The following is a 15,781-nucleotide window of genomic DNA, read 5'->3' as shown; positions in this document are numbered from 1 at the left end:
ATGTATGTACATAGGTATGAACATCACATTTTACATTGCATATATTTTGACATAGAGTTAATTAATTTAATTTTTTGGGCATACTTTATACCATGAAAGCGTATGGCGTCTGTGCAACCAGGGTTCGGAAAACCCCGGGGTTTTTGCAGAAAAACCCAACCCCGTGGGTTTTTCCGGGGTTTTGGGGGTTTTTGTGGGTTTTTGGGTTTTTGTGGGTTTTTGTGGGTTTTTGTAGATTTTGGGGCAGGTTGAACCAGAATTCCTAAAATTATTTATTAGAGAAAAACTAATTTAATATACGATTTTAACATGCAATTTTAACCGTTATCATTGATTTGGACTATTACATCGAAAATTCATGTTTGAGATGTAAACCTGGAAATATGCAATGATACTTGGAAATTCAAGTCGCAAATGAAAATTCTCAAAATTTCAAGATGAGGCAGAAAAGTTAATTAGCATTGATCTACGTTGTAGTTTAAGGGATTTTGTTTCAATCTGCCTCAAAATCTTACAAAAACCCCGGAAAAACCCACAAAAACCCGCAAAAACCCGCAAAAACCCCATTAAGCATTAGGGTTTTTCCGGAGATTTGATACCCCAAAACCCCAAAAACCCCAACCCACAAAAACCCGGGGTAGCGAACCCTGTGTGCAACTATGTATGTATTAAGTAGAAAGAAAATTGTGATAACTCGAACCACCAAGCACCCTGTTACCAAAAAGGGGTTTATCTTGGTTCGAATAGAGATAATTAGACCGATTCAATAGACCAACTTAACGGTTACAAAATGTAAAACAAGCATGCTTAAAAAGGTACAGATTAGGTCGACTGATAAGATTAATGCGATAGGCACATGGTCACTAAGAATGCGCAAAACAATGTAAATATGTAGGAAAACATCAATACATGCAGACAGAATGACGAGTTTAAGAAATAGGTGCATTTCAAATTACGAAAGTAAGTAATGCTTCACCGGGTAAGGAAGTTATTCCAGAAAATGTCAACTTTACAGTTGGACATTTTTGTACAGCAATCAACCTCAGCATGTAGAAAACCGCACCTCTCCTAACATAACGGTTATAATAGATCCACGTTTTAAAACGCTGAACAGTTTATAAGTATAAATTTCAAGACTGAATTAAGTTGTTTACATTATGTAGTACGATGGGTTTTTGTCAAACCTACGTAATTTTTGTCAAACTTCTTGAAAAATCTGCAATTAAGAACTTCGTACTACAATTACGAAGAACAGTAAGTATGTATGTAAACTAGTCGTTGAAAGGGAAAATAATCAACCGTTTTATTTAATAGATTTGTTCAAGAGATGACAAGTATCCAACTTTGTTCAACATAAAGCGTAAAGGAGGAAGTGGTTGCTGGATCGGTTAAAGTACTTAAAATCATGAGAGATATTTGAATACCCAACAAGTTAACTACAGCGTTTCTTAAAAATCGTTATCTAAATACCTTGACTTTAAATTATAACTTTAAAAAGTAGACAACAAGCGTGAAAAATAAGTAATAAATAAACAGTAATGGCGACTGGAATCAATTTATGCTAACTTCCTGTTTACCGATAGTACTTCCAGAAGTGGGGAAATTTCAGCTGACCAAAGCTACTAAATAATTTATATAAAAAGACAAATATTTAATGGGTAATCTTAAGGTTAAAAATTCCTAAATTAAAGTATTATTACAGAAATACTTTCCAAATACACTAAAATACTAAAAGTAAAATTGCAAATTTTGGACGAAATTTGTCGCAACTTGAGTGGAACTTGGTTTTTATTCCTGTCTTTCATCATCTATTCTGCAGTTGTCCAGGTACAGAATATTTCGTACAATGTGGAAGATATGCGCTATTTTCTCAACGAGTGAGGAAAACGGGGTATTACATATGTGCATAAAACAGTTTGTTTATTACATTGGTATTTTTTAGGAACCCGACTAAGAGAAATAATTTATTTAAAAACTCAAATTACAACGGCTTTACCCTCAATACATGATAGGACCTCTCCATATCATGAAGCCGATATTGCCACGCAAGTTAAGGACGGTAGCTTAAGATGATGGCTTTATGCGTGAAAAACTAATACATAAGTCTACTAAGGGTACCATTTATTTACTGAGCTAAGGAGGTTGATGTCTCATCAATATAAAGAACACATCAACATACATTCACTCTTAAAATAAGTATTGAATTCAGTTATTTACTTGTCAAACAGGCCACATTACACTTATCTTTACGAGTGTATTTATCGACATACTCAAAGAATTGTTCGTCTCATGTCACGATTTTAATGCAAGAGTCTCAACTTTCTCGTACACTTACGTATGTATGTATTAGATATCCACACATTTTCATATTATTTACGGTGTTTGCTTGCTGTGCGAGACAGATTAGTTGGGGATACATATGTGAGTACATATGTACAAACTGAATTAAGGATGCAACTGATATTTTAATTGTAACTTCAATGGTTCAGACGTACCTACATATGCATACTAAGGTATATGTACATATTTACATAAATTCTCAGTTTTTCTTAAGTTTACAGAGTTTGCAAAGGTTATCCTGAGTTGGGTCGGGAAGAAAATAAATTATGCAAGCAGGCACAAAAAGTCATATCTAACTTATTTATTGATAAATACAACATTTATTTTTAAATTAATCACAGTAAATAGCCCAATTGAACATGTACTTAAATTGAATTATTAAATAAAAGCAAGATCACAGAGTCCAGCTCGATAAATAGATTTGCCTTTTTTTAGCAAGAATTAAAATTTTACCATCTCAACAGCCAAACAAAACTGAAATTGACAAATTTTTTTTGGAAGAGAAAGGCTCATATTTTAAATATATAAATAATTTTACATTCTTATTTCCTTAAATTAATACACTTTCTTACAGAAATATTGAACAAATTTCACAGAAAACTTTTTGAAAAAAGTTTTGAAAGTTTTTGAAAATTTACACAGACAAATAAAAATAGGAGGATTTGTGACTCAAAAAAATAAACGACGAGAGATTCCTAAAGAATATTTAACTTGTAGAAAACTAGTTTAATTAAGGATTCGTGACTTTTATTGCACGTCTTGTGTGGAATTTGTAACCTTATAATTTGAGGTACGTAAGTACATTGATAGTTCAAAAGGTTACTTATGTATGTATGACTTTTAATTCGTGATATTAAAATTAATTCGTTTACATAAACTGACCATAAAATGAGTAGATTAATTATTTTGTGAGAATGTGGAGCCTCTTGCGATGCACGTTGTCCGAATTTAGACCCGCAACCCACGACTTGGTTGCTATGACGACCACGGAAAATATTATTATCGATGCCCCGGCCATCCTAAAAAATAAAATAAGAATGATACATTTTTTTAAAATTTTTGTATTCATTTTTTCAAGAATTATTGGCTTTAATTCTAAATTTTTGAAGTGCTTAATTTTTATGAAACCAAACAAATAAATTAATGAATTTTAGTATTGAGTTTTTGAAAAATATGAACAAACAGTTGTTATCGTTTTCGTAAAGTATATGTGGATAAAATAATCCTGTAACAATTTCGAAGAATTATTAATGTAAGAAATTCATGTAGCCCACTTACGAAAATATATCCGGATATATCCCAAAGAATTGGAGTTGCCAAAGGTACGCGAAAATGACCTCGCTACTCCGAATCACCGCGACTGGTCCGGCATTTTCGTATTTGAGTGCCAAAATTATGCAAATCTGTCCCAAAAATGTTAGCACGCACAAAAATCCGATCAAAAATGCGACCCATGTGGTTTCCGGGGCTTTAAGGAGGTTCAAACTCAAGCCAAGGATTCCACTCTGGCCGACCCCCCAACCGCCCCCGACGAGGAGCATGAGGGAAAAGTGGGTCTGTCGGATATTTCGGATCAAAATGAGCAACCCGGAATGGCACGCCATGGATGCCAAGGCCAGCACGACCCCGATCCAGACCTGGAAAAATGATTGATTACAGATTAGAAAGGTTGTGAGAGAGTATTCTTTCCTATTTTGATTGTAATTTTGATGGGAAATGTATTACAGATAAGTTCCCTGGTACTAATTGTGACTCAAAATCAAAGATAAGAAATCTTTAAATATAAAAGTTTCCAAGTGTTAAATGTAAAATGATGTATTTATGAAATTGTTTTATGTATTTTTGTAAATTGTTGAGTACGCGTCTATAATTGCCCCGAGACGTGGTGGTGGTTGCCATGGTGACGTCAGGGTGGGACTTTTGGGTGCGCGTCTCTCTTTGTTAAGTCGTAGTAAGTAAGTAGGTAGAAGAATTCTACACAGTCGAGTTTTAGTCGTTGTCAGAGTCAGACATTTTGGATTTTAGTCGTCGTGGTAGGAAATCAAGAGTAAGAATTGTTAATTCTTTGTTATTGATGTCCACGATTAATTTGTCGTTATAGTTAGTCGCCAATCAACTCGTGTTAGTGCAGAGCTCTGAATTGTGTCGACAATTAGTAGTTTGTTGGAAATAAAATCCAGTTTAAGTAGATAAAATAATCGTATATTCACTCAGTCACTTTCTTTAATTCCAACGGGCAAGGCACAATTAAATATTCGTAAAGACACTATACTCCGGGTAGGTGATAGCTTGGTTTTTACACCAAGTAAAAATACGTTGATTATGTAAATGGATTAATGAACGGAACAGTAAATACATTATTAGTCAAATTAAAAAATGTAAAAATTTCATCAGGTGGCGCATTCAGTTAAAAAATTGTGGCAGATTTCATCTTATTCGGTGGTGCATTAAATTTAACCCATGTTTAATTAGGTAAGTTTGCTGTGTAATATTATTTTTTGGTCTAATGCTCATTCAAATTAGTTCAATTAAATTTATAATTACGATTAAAAACAAAGAATTAATTATTATTTCATCGATTCGTCAATTACTGAGTAATTTACATGTGCAACTACCGCTCATTAAAAAATGGAGACAAAGGCCTTGTGTTTTTCCTAATTTGAAGGTTTGTTTTTGTCATGAAAATAACATCTGCCAAATAACCTCTCAGATTTTGGTATCTAATTTTTTTAACGAACTGCGACCGATCATGAGTGCAGAGTACTTAATGTAAATAGAATTTTTATCCTGAGAAAAAAATATTGTAACCTTGGCGTCATCCGACGTGTCAAAGATGGCATTTGTTAAGAGGGGTGGTCGCGCGATGACGACGACGCCTAGCGCGGCGAGGACGGCGACCACGATGGAGACGACGCCACACTTTTCGCCAAGAAAAATATGCGCGAGCACGGCGACGAGGACGGGCGAGGAGAAGGACACGACCGTCGCGTCAGCCAGGGTGATAAATTCCAGAGAGTAAAAGCGGAAAATTATCGCGGAACAGCCACAAATTCCTTGCATCTGGGAATATTTCAAATTTCAAAATTTCTTTAATTTATTTCTGACTAAATATCTCATTTGGCAAGTTAAATTAATGAATTTGCGATAATACTACAATTCGCCGAGGTCTTAGTAACTTTATAAAATTCGAAAACTCTCTAAACATACAAATAAAATTTTGAAAATATTTTGAAGGATAGTTAAAAGGGCATCATTTCATTGCATAAAAGTTTGTGAAATTATTTTGCAGAACGCGAAGATTGAAAAAAAGCTATAAATGACTGTGAATTGACCCAATATTTCTGTGTAAATAAGTTTTCTTATATTTTAGAAATTTGAAATTTTTCAACTCACCGCATAGACTAAAGTATGTCTCAAATTTTTGACATTGTTGAGCGGCCAAACAGCGTCAAAAACCGGTTCAGCCGTGAAGCAATGAAAATACATGGAAATTGGCACGGCCGGCGCCAAAATTCCGACGTAGCGCCACAAAGTGATACAGAGCGGGTGGTAGTCGTGTTGTTCCCGGAGAACTATGTATTTTAAATTTTACGAGTAAGTTATCAAAATTTGCATAGTATTTATGTAAGAAGACGTATGTAATGCAAAATATTAAAATATGTATGTAACACAATTTTCGGCGTGCTCACGTCAACTTGTTTGTGCACTGATCAAATACATAAAATATTCAAATTTCATAATTAAATTAGGGAACATACATATGTAAATTGTCTAAATTTCGACTACAAATTTAGAAAATTATGAGAATTTTTTGAAATGAATTATTTTAGAAGTTAAAATTCACAGCTACAGTTGATTGGATAATTATTGATTAAAATTAAAGACTCCTGTTAATTTCTCTGTTATTTTTTCAACTCTTTTAAAGCAGACGATTTTGATTATAATATAGATTACTTTGCAAATTTTTGTGGAAGTATTAAATAAAATCTACGGGGATATCTTTTAGTGTATATTTTTTTAAGTTTTGGACCAGTTATTTATAAAGATTACAATTTATTACAATTTATTTCGTTGGAAATGTCGTATTTATATCCTCACCTTTAGCCAAAAGAAGTGTTAGGGAGAAGCAGAGGGAGGACGTTACGCCGAAAATAATCCCGCCAAATTTCCGCCACCCCTCTTTGCTGGAGTGGGAGCGGGAATTCTTTCGAATTTCGACCGGGATTTTGTACTGCATGAACATGGAATCTTTCCGAGAAAGACTTTTCTGCCGACGGTTACCATCCTCGGGTTCGTTTTCTTCCAACAGAATTCCACAATTTCGCACAAATTGGATCGATACCTGGTAAATTTTCGAAATAAAATTACCAAGTTTACAAATTCGTGCAAATATGTATGTATCAAATATTTGCACGACCAATTTTTCATTCAAAGAGAATTAACGAAACTATTTGCAACTGAAAATTACTGTGGGTATACATTTTTGCAATTTACAAATTTTTTTGCTCCTTAGAAAATTTTCATTCTAAAAATAATCCAGGATTAAAATTGAGCTAAATTGTTTGCAAGGTAGGTATAACCAAAAATTTCAGAAGTATATTTATTAGAGAATGCAAAAAATTTTGCGAAATTAAGTGTAAAAAGCAAATTAATATTTTATTCGTATTAATTTTATTTGTATTTATGAACACAAATAATTTCATTTGCAAGCAAACTTTGCATTAATGTAAATAAAATTCAAGTCATAAATACTTACCTTTTCCGGTTCGAAATACTTTGCGAGCATGGGATCGACTTTAATGACGGGGGGAAATAAGTCCTCCTCACGTTTCACCTTCGTCATCGGCATCACTCCTTCCTCCGAGGACAAAAAGGATGCCGTTGCCGGCGCCGAATTTGGCATGTTTGCAATTAATTTTTGCAAAATTTAGCACTAATATCACAACAACATTTTGACGCCAAGTTGATATGTAAATATCACAGCAGACTGGGTAAAACACTTGTTAAAAAAAGTATTAATTTTTTGCATGACATTGCCAATTTTATATTTGGGACTTTAATTAATTCACACGTGCACAATAGTGCATTTCAATGCACAATGTGCATTGAAATAGTTTGCCTTCTTTATTCATAGAAAAATTTTCGGCTTGAGATTGTACGTATAATTTTGGCAAATTCGCAAATTATTCAGACAACGAGTTGAGCATGCTTACGAGTAAAACACGTGGTGACTAAATTCATAATTAATCTGCTAAATTTTTTCTAACAAACGAAAATAAATATAACTTGTAACAATTAATACGTTTCTTAAGTATGTGTTAAAATATTTGTCGTAATTTCGTTAAGATTAAAATATTTGGCGTTAAGATTGCATGGTTTTTGCAAATTCGCAAATTTTGCACACAAGAGTTGAGTTTCACTACATGTACATAAATAAGAAAAAAACCGAATTATCACAGAACCTGACCCATTTTTCTCCCTTCCAGCACAACCACCAACCACCTTCTGTCCCAATCTTGTCTTGCGAGTCCAACTTATTTCTCAACATTCAGATAAGCAGATTCGCCCACGAGTTGGACGAATGTCCAGATAATTTTTGCTCATTTACACATTAATAAAACATTCCAACTCGACATATATACATAAACTTGCTTCTGGGAGGGCTGTGTGCAAAACTGGTAAATTCCTTTCCTGTCCATACACAAGACAAGCAATAACAAAAGACAGTTAAGTGTGGGAGCCGTGCAGGGAGGATGTGATACTCTTTTAAACATAATGTTATGTACAATTTTGAGAAGAAAATGCAGTATGGATTCTAAATTATGTATATAAGTATGTATGCAAATTTTACTAAATCCAGTGCATGTATGTATCGTTAACTTTATAAAGAGCAAGGTTTACTTTGGGAATATTATAATTTAGTTACTATAGGATTTGGAGTGCATTAACTTGCTCTCAAAAGGGTGGCATTATTTTTAAAACGTAGCATACTTTGTGCACGGGCCCACGTGCGAAGTGTGATTGAGCTCGTGTGTAAAGTACGGTGCGAGCAACAAGTTGGGTTCTGTTATTTATGATGCCACGAGCATTTGTGTGCTTACTTACTTCATAAAACCAAGCACATTTACATATGTATGAATGTACGTATTTAGCAATAATGTGAGACAGGGAACAAGTTTGTCTGGTTAAAGTGGAGAGCTCGAGTGCAAGGTCAAGATTGCAAAATTCTGGATTTTCATCACTTTAACTTTACAGTTTCGCACATCTACTTTACACACTTTTTTATGTATGCACTTGTGTCAATTAAGATGCGAATCTTGACCGGTGCAAAGGTGGAGAAGAAATTGATGCCCTTTTTGCAGCGGATTTAGATATGTGTCCGTAAAACCGTAGTAAATGCAATTTTAGATTCTTTCATGCAAATGTAATTTTTGGCACGGCAAAAATTTCGACTGGAAAAAATTTAGGTAATTTGTCGTTGCCAAAATTAGTTGTGAAATAATGTCAAATTAATAGCTTTAGCAATTTTTGTTCCACTCGATACTTTTGTCACAAAAGTTTTGCGGTTCGAAAAATTAACGTTTTTCCTACCCTCATGAAAAGTTAATCTTTGATAGCATTTATTAAACTATTGATGCAGAAAATAATTATTTACATAATTCGCTTCTGCTGAAGTTAGTTTTGGAATAACGTCAAAGTGATTAGCAATCTTTTCCAAAATATTAGTTTCGTACTTACAATGGAGAGGTGTCAGGTGGTGATCGCCAATGTGGACGGGACTAATTTTAAATTGTTCAGGCCCAGAAATAAGCCCACCCGTATTTTTCCGTTTTCCTGAATGGGCATATTTACGCCCGTGGCGGAATTTTCAAGAAAAATTTCAGCTAAAATTCTGATTTTTAAAAACGCTGTAACTTTTCGAATTTTAGCCCGATTTCAAAAATTGAATACAATTTGTGTTCAGAATTACTTCCCTGAAAATATAAAAATTCATTTTCAAGAACCTACAGTGCAGACTTGATATAGCCCGAGTCAGACAAAATTGTGGTTATCACTTAATCCGACTTTTTTGCTTGAAATTTTATTGCAAATTGATTTCAAAAAATATAAAAATTTAAATTGATTTTTCAAATTTAAATTCACATGCTTCGATTAATAACAATTGGCAGACTATTTAACAAATTTCAGCTTGATACGAGGTTTTCAAAAACTCGGTATGGGTCACCCAACAGGGTCCTCCAGATGAAATTTTGTCATATTTTAATTCATATTGTTTCATTAGGAGCAATTATCAACTTGTCTTTAGTAGACAAGTCATTACGAAATTACGAAATGACGAAATTACGATACACAATTTCAGCTCAATTTCACGAATTTGAAAAATTGGTATGGGTCACCCCAAGGGGCCTGTCCAGGTGAAAATGTGTCAAATTTAAATTCATATTCTTTCATTAGTAGCCATTAACAACCTCTGTACCAAATTTCAGCTTCCTACTATAATTTTGATAATTTGGCTCATAATACCCCACCCACCTTTATGACCCCCACCGGTCAATCACTTGACCGATTTCGCCCATCTTCGAACTTAACTCCTCATTTGACCCATACTACATTTGTGCAAAATCTCAAGTCGATCGGATTAGTTTAACGGCAGTTATCGCAAGACAGACAGACAGACGGACAGGCGGACAGACGGACGTGACGGGTACATAAGCCCTGACTCGGGCTAAAAACTCAGAAATGGCATGAAAATATTAAATTTTAAAAATTTTCGAAATCGGGCTGAAATTCGAAAAGTTACAGCGTTTTTAAAAATCAGGATTTTGGCTGAATTTTTTTTTAAATTCCGACACGGGCGTAAATATGCCCATTCAGGAAAACGAAAAAATACGGGTGGGCTTATTTCTGGGCCTGAACAATTTAAAATTAGTCCCGTCCACATTGGCGATAACCACCTGACACCTCCTCATTGTTACATAGTTCCAGAAAATTATGTATGTAAGGTTACATTATATTACACAAAAAATTGCACATGTCTATGTGTCTGACATTGATGCCATTTTAGAAATTTGCATTAATAAAGAATGATTGATTGGGGATAACAGGAGACTGAGGATTAAAATCTATGAGTAACAAAAGCATCATCCAATGCCACCTTAAAAATTTGGGAGGTTCAATGTCTGTCTGACGTTAATGTGCAGCTGTTTTGTCTTAATTCTTTTTGCGTAATTCGTTCAAAAAGGTTTCGTGGAACGAATTGGTAAATGCTAAATACGTATATTAATTTCTGGGTAATTTACGATTTAGTTATCTAATTTAATTTATGTTACACATATTTTATTCCTTAATCCAGCCAAATTTTACAATTTATGGAGTCGATAACTAATCGACTCGTAACTAGTCGTAACTAATTTTCCGAGAAGTTTTATAACATGAATGAAAATTACCACAACAGGTGTTTTCGAACTTTACTTAATTACTGGAATAAAGGGATCGTGTGAAGTGTATGGCACGGATTTTGTTGAAATTTCGGTACTATGCTTAATATGGTTACTGGGACTATTTAATTCCCAAGTTTCAACAAAGTCCGAGCGTTACACTGCAAACAATCGTATCGTAAGTAATTAATTACTTTGTGGTTAAAGATTTAGAATAAAACCATGGAGTTTCTGGTAGAATCAATATCAGATTTTTTTAAGCAGCAATTAAACTGTTAATAATGTCTGCATTTTATATTTTATTGGTGGTCTTGGCACCCACGGTTATCGGGCAGGGTAAGTAATTTACATATGTATGTACAGAGTGGTTCAGAAATATAGGAACTATTTAATATTTCACAAGCTTAATATTTCCAAAAATTAGGCAAAATTTTTATACAGTAAATAATCTGGTAATCCGAAAAGCACAAGTATACGACTATACCAAAGTGGTAATGATAAGTTTTACCGTGTAGTAATGGCTTGGTAATAAAGTTTGACCATCATAGTGACGAATTTTTACTACCTGGTAAAATATTATTACCAAATTTATTACCGAGAAATCATTACCTGCGTGACTTTACCGGATTATTAAGAATGTAGCAGTTTCAGGGTAATTATGAATTTAATTGTAATTATTTTTCCCCTTTCAGAAGCGACCATTTACGACGATGTGTTCTACAACGGAGCCAGCATCCGCGTTCAAATTGGGTCTTGCCGCAACATTTTTGACTTTAATGACCGAGCATCGTCGATAAAGACGGACGCTTGTATTCGGCTCTGGGAGCATGCGGACTGCACCGGGAGACGACTTGATGTTAACTCTCCGGGAGATGACAACCTCGTCAATGACGACTTTAATGATGCTCTAACTTCCGTGAGTGACTGCAGGATTGGGGGCGTCTCGGGTAAATATTTTAATGAGTCTTATTTCGAATCTCAACTTATTTTGCAAATTTGTGAAATTTGGAAAAAATTGGGTTGTGAGAGAACTCGCAAAATGTGGTTTCGAAAATGTGTTTGTATGACTATTATTTTAGGACTGTTACGATGGATTTCTGGAACTTGTCTTGGTGGCGATGGAGTTTGCGAAATAATCTTGCTAAATTATATATGCTTGGTAAATTTGCGAAATAACGGTTCAAAGAAAATTGCCGAATTGGTGGAAAATATGTACGAAAATTTATCGATTTTTGGAAATATTTCCAAGAAAATCGTATAGTTTTCCAGCAACTAAGTTTTTCGCAAAACTTTGCAAGCTATGTTGCTACATATGTTCAAACTGCGAGATTTTTGAATATTGAGTACGCTTTTTATTAATTTTTTTGATAAATCGGCCTTAAATAATTTTGAAAATAATGTTGTTTTTCAGAAAATTTGGAAATTGAGTTTGACTACTCGAAGGATTCCGATCCGCGATTGAAAGAATACGCGAATAAAGTGAAGCCCATCATGCAGTCCTGGTTCCCTCTCCTCCAGAATATTTTGACGACCCCATTTTCTCGTCAGTTGGACAAGCTGAAGGTGAACTTTGACCCGAATTCGGAGCACATTGCGGCTGCGTACTACTGGGAAAAGAGGATCGAGATGAGGTCCAGCTTCGTGACGGAGAACATGGACGACACCGGCGTCATGATTCACGAGTTGACGCACGTGGTTCAGAATCCGCAAGGCAGATGTCCCGGCTGGGTGGTCGAAGGGTTTGCGGAGTACACGAGGAGATGGCACTATGAGCCCAGGACAACTGCCAATAAACCCAGGGCGAGCGATCATATGAATAAAAGTGAGGAAAAATTATTACTAAATAATTACTAATAATTAACCCGCAAATTATGTTGGAGAAAGGATTAAATTCTAGCATTACTTTGTTTTCGAACTTAACGAAATTTAAAAGAATGCAGGAAGTAGTTTCGCAAAAATTATGCGAAACTACAAACTATCCATTTAGACGCAAATAAAGTGGGAAATGATAAAATTCTAGTCTTACTTTATTAGCGAACTTAATGAAATTCTGAATAGTGCTCAAATTTTTCAAAAGTTAAAAATTATTAATGAAGTTGTTAATTATGGAAAATAATTATTTAAGTGTTATTTTATTTACCAAGCTGATGAAATTCCAAATTATGGAGGAAAAGTTATTTAGAAATTTTTGCGAAATTGAAAGTAATTGATTAATGGGATTAAATTAACGACCCCCCTAACATTCTGAATTTTGCCCCCTAAATTTTGGAAATTAACCATCATTGATTTTTGCACCCACATAATTAATTTTTTACTCCCTAAATATCAAACGAATCCCCCTAATAAAATGACCGGGTAAATACTGAAAATCAAGTGTAATTACATATATTTAGATCGGACTTGTCAAGAATACTCAAAATAATTTAAATATTAATCAATGAAAATGATTTGGAGCACTTTGGTGGGCTCCCTGCTTTCCTACTTTCTCTGAGTACCTTCCTGTTTTGATTGAAACATATTAATGTTCATCAGTTGTGAACTACGATCGACATATTGATCAAATGGTTTCAACGCTTGCAACCAAGGAATAAAAAGTGTGTGATACGTCGAAATGACCTTTGAGGTCAAATTGGTGGTGACCGTTGAATTCGGGGGTACTGGGTTAAATTTCCCTTATTGACCGTACTTCAACCTTTATGTTACATTTGGTTTCCTTGCGTGACTTTTGAGGTTAAAATGAAGGTCCCGATTGATTCACCTCTATTTTATTTTAGTCATCACGTGACCTTTTGTGACCATTGTTATCTTCACAGATGTGATCTAGGGTTTTAAATAAAAAGAACAACCCAAAGGTTGAATTGGGTTTTTAGCAATAAATTCAACATTCGACTCAAATGATGTATGATATTATTGAATAACACCAGTTATTGTGGATGTTAACTGATGAACAGTACCATGTCTCAATTCAGGAAACAGGTACATACTCAGAGAAAGAAGGAAAGCAGGGGCCCACCAAAGTGCCCCAAAGCTTTTTCATTAATTAATATTTAAATTATTTTGAGTATTCTTGACAAGTCCGATCTAAATATGTGTAATTGCATTTGATTTTCAGTATTTTTCCGGCCATTTTATTAGGGGGATTCGTTTGATATTTAGGGGGTAAAAAAAGAATTACGTGGGGGCAAAAATCAATGGGGGTTCATTTCTGCAATTTAGGGGGCAAAAACCTAAACATTAGGGGGGTCGTTAATTACATCCCATTGATTAATTCTAAATTAGATGACAAATTAAGTAAGTTGATGTGAAAGGATTACTTTTAGTGATTACTTATGAAGTTGACGCCACAATTATTGTACTAATTAATCTTTGTATTTATTTAGTTGAACCATACCTTGGAGATTGGCTGCTGGCTTATCTGGAGTCTGTGACTGGACCCCCTGGAAAACCGTATATGTACCTGATCAACCGAAAATGTCAGGAGGGAACCTGGTACGACAATTTTATTAAGGACATGACTGGAAAGTCAGAACTGGAATGGTGGAACCAAATGCTAACGGATAATGCTTTTCCATGGAAACGAGTCTAGAAAATTAATATTTGAGACTCACATTTATACATACATAAGAATAAAAACCTGATGCAAATTACAATATAGTATTTTATTCTTTAGCACAGTGAACAACATGGCATATGCTCTAAATTTCAATTGAATATATTGTCTAAATTAAATGATTTAATTACGTATGAACATTGCACATGGATACATGTAAATATGTTTTGTGTTTAAATCTGTTGAGTTTCTCAACGGGGACGCTTTTAGATTTCGAAAGTTTTCCTTCTCGAAAAATCCTTGTTTGCCTAAAAAAATTGTACATACACGGTCGTACATTAGCTCGTATGATGCTTTGTATGTAGCATCCCATCAGAAATGTTCGAAAGTAGAAAAAAAAATTATTTGTGGTCTGATTTACGGTTTGAATGAGGAATACTCAAAACTTAATAGTTTTATTTTTGAGAACAAATGTGCTCGTTAGGATGTTCATTAAGGTTTTCTATTGACTGGGAACTGGTTAAGGGTGATGAAATTTCTGGCCGCCAAAAACACGTGCCCATTTGATTAACATTGCGAGCGGGCTGAAATTCAAATCCAATCCATCACCCTTAATCAGTTCCCAGTCCATAGCTACCTTGTAGCGAAAAGTGAAGTTTTCCATGAAGCACTCATAATAAGTAGATAATTAATAATAATAAGCTAACTTCATTCAGGCTTTTGCATATCTCAAAAATTTAGTGTTCCGAGCTTAAATTTTAGTGCTCCTAATGCTTTTCAAATTCTATACTCTTTGTCATGGTAAATACTGAAATTGTTGACTTCGCTATCGTCACCCTTCGCCCCACCAGTATCTCTACCAGACCAGCCAACCCCGCTATCACTAAACAGAACCCGAACACGATTTGGAACGATAATAAATTTGTGAAACTTATGAAATCAGCTTTGACCTGATTCTTCCGCAAGTTCTTTTTCCGAACTTCTCTCGAGAACCAGATCTCTCCAGCGAGTTTGTTCCACTCTTCCCAGACTTGGTAAAATCCTGCTTGCTTAAATTTTTCCATAATCACCTTGCACTTTTCGCCAATAGCGGTTAAGAAAGTGTCGTAAATCGCCTTCTTATCCGCTACATTGCTCACGAGGAAGCAGTTGTAGCGTCCCTTTAACTCCAGCTCATGCACCATCCTCCACGTCAAAAAGCCATGAAAGGGTGAGCCTCTCTGAATAAGGGCAAATTTTGGCGCTGATTTCGTAAACATTCCCGCCAATTCTTGCCAACTTTTTGGAATCTCGAGCACCGAGTGGTTCAACTTGTAGGAAATATTCCAGCGGGAAAAATCAAATTCTAAAGTTTCTCGAATGGGGGTACTCCCTGGAGAAACTTTGGTGCTATGAAGTATGAATCCTTGCTTTATAATGTCTTCGAGATTTTCCAGTTTTTGGGGGATTTCAG

General features: G+C 34.8%; 2 protein-coding genes across 2 annotated transcripts; one reads left to right on the top strand and one right to left on the bottom strand.

Moving 5' to 3' along the window:
- Nucleotides 1-2,626: 2,626 nt before the first annotated feature.
- Nucleotides 2,627-7,866, bottom strand: LOC110856553 (solute carrier family 35 member G1). The gene is made up of 6 exons (XM_022105038.2): nucleotides 7,097-7,866; nucleotides 6,439-6,682; nucleotides 5,734-5,912; nucleotides 5,149-5,400; nucleotides 3,619-3,977; nucleotides 2,627-3,359 (listed from the first exon to the last, which is right to left on the bottom strand). Exons 1-6 carry the CDS (start codon nucleotides 7,241-7,243, stop codon nucleotides 3,242-3,244), a joined length of 1,299 nt encoding a protein of 432 aa, XP_021960730.1. The 5' UTR covers nucleotides 7,244-7,866; the 3' UTR covers nucleotides 2,627-3,241.
- Nucleotides 7,867-11,009: 3,143 nt separating this feature from the next.
- LOC110856575 lies at nucleotides 11,010-14,428 on the top strand. Its single transcript, XM_022105058.2, has 4 exons — nucleotides 11,010-11,114; nucleotides 11,471-11,725; nucleotides 12,190-12,600; nucleotides 14,159-14,428. The coding sequence occupies exons 1-4, from the start codon at nucleotides 11,060-11,062 to the stop codon at nucleotides 14,362-14,364; spliced, it is 927 nt and encodes a 308-aa protein (XP_021960750.1). The 5' UTR covers nucleotides 11,010-11,059; the 3' UTR covers nucleotides 14,365-14,428.
- Nucleotides 14,429-15,781: the final 1,353 nt, after the last annotated feature.

Source organism: Folsomia candida, unplaced genomic scaffold, assembly GCF_002217175.1.
Source record: "Folsomia candida strain VU population unplaced genomic scaffold, ASM221717v1 Fcan01_Sc016, whole genome shotgun sequence".
In the NCBI taxonomy this organism is placed as follows: domain Eukaryota; kingdom Metazoa; phylum Arthropoda; class Collembola; order Entomobryomorpha; family Isotomidae; genus Folsomia; species Folsomia candida.
Note: the sequence above shows the minus strand (reverse complement) of the source record. Positions and strands in the feature narration are given on the sequence as shown.

Bases quoted from the DNA above. Each gene is read 5' to 3' on its own strand.
- LOC110856575 (XM_022105058.2), top strand. From the start codon at position 11,060: ATGTCTGCATTTTATATTTTATTGGTGGTCTTGGCACCCACGGTTATC. The intron at 11,115-11,470 runs GTAAGTAATTTA...TTCCCCTTTCAG, and splicing joins ACCCACGGTTATCGGGCAGG to AAGCGACCATTTACGACGAT. The intron at 11,726-12,189 runs GTAAATATTTTA...GTTGTTTTTCAG, and splicing joins CAGGATTGGGGGCGTCTCGG to AAAATTTGGAAATTGAGTTT.
- LOC110856553 (XM_022105038.2), bottom strand. From the start codon at position 7,243: ATGCCAAATTCGGCGCCGGCAACGGCATCCTTTTTGTCCTCGGAGGAA. The intron at 6,683-7,096 runs GTAAGTATTTAT...AAAATTTACCAG, and splicing joins AGTATTTCGAACCGGAAAAG to GTATCGATCCAATTTGTGCG. The intron at 5,401-5,733 runs GTGAGTTGAAAA...AAATATTCCCAG, and splicing joins GACATACTTTAGTCTATGCG to ATGCAAGGAATTTGTGGCTG.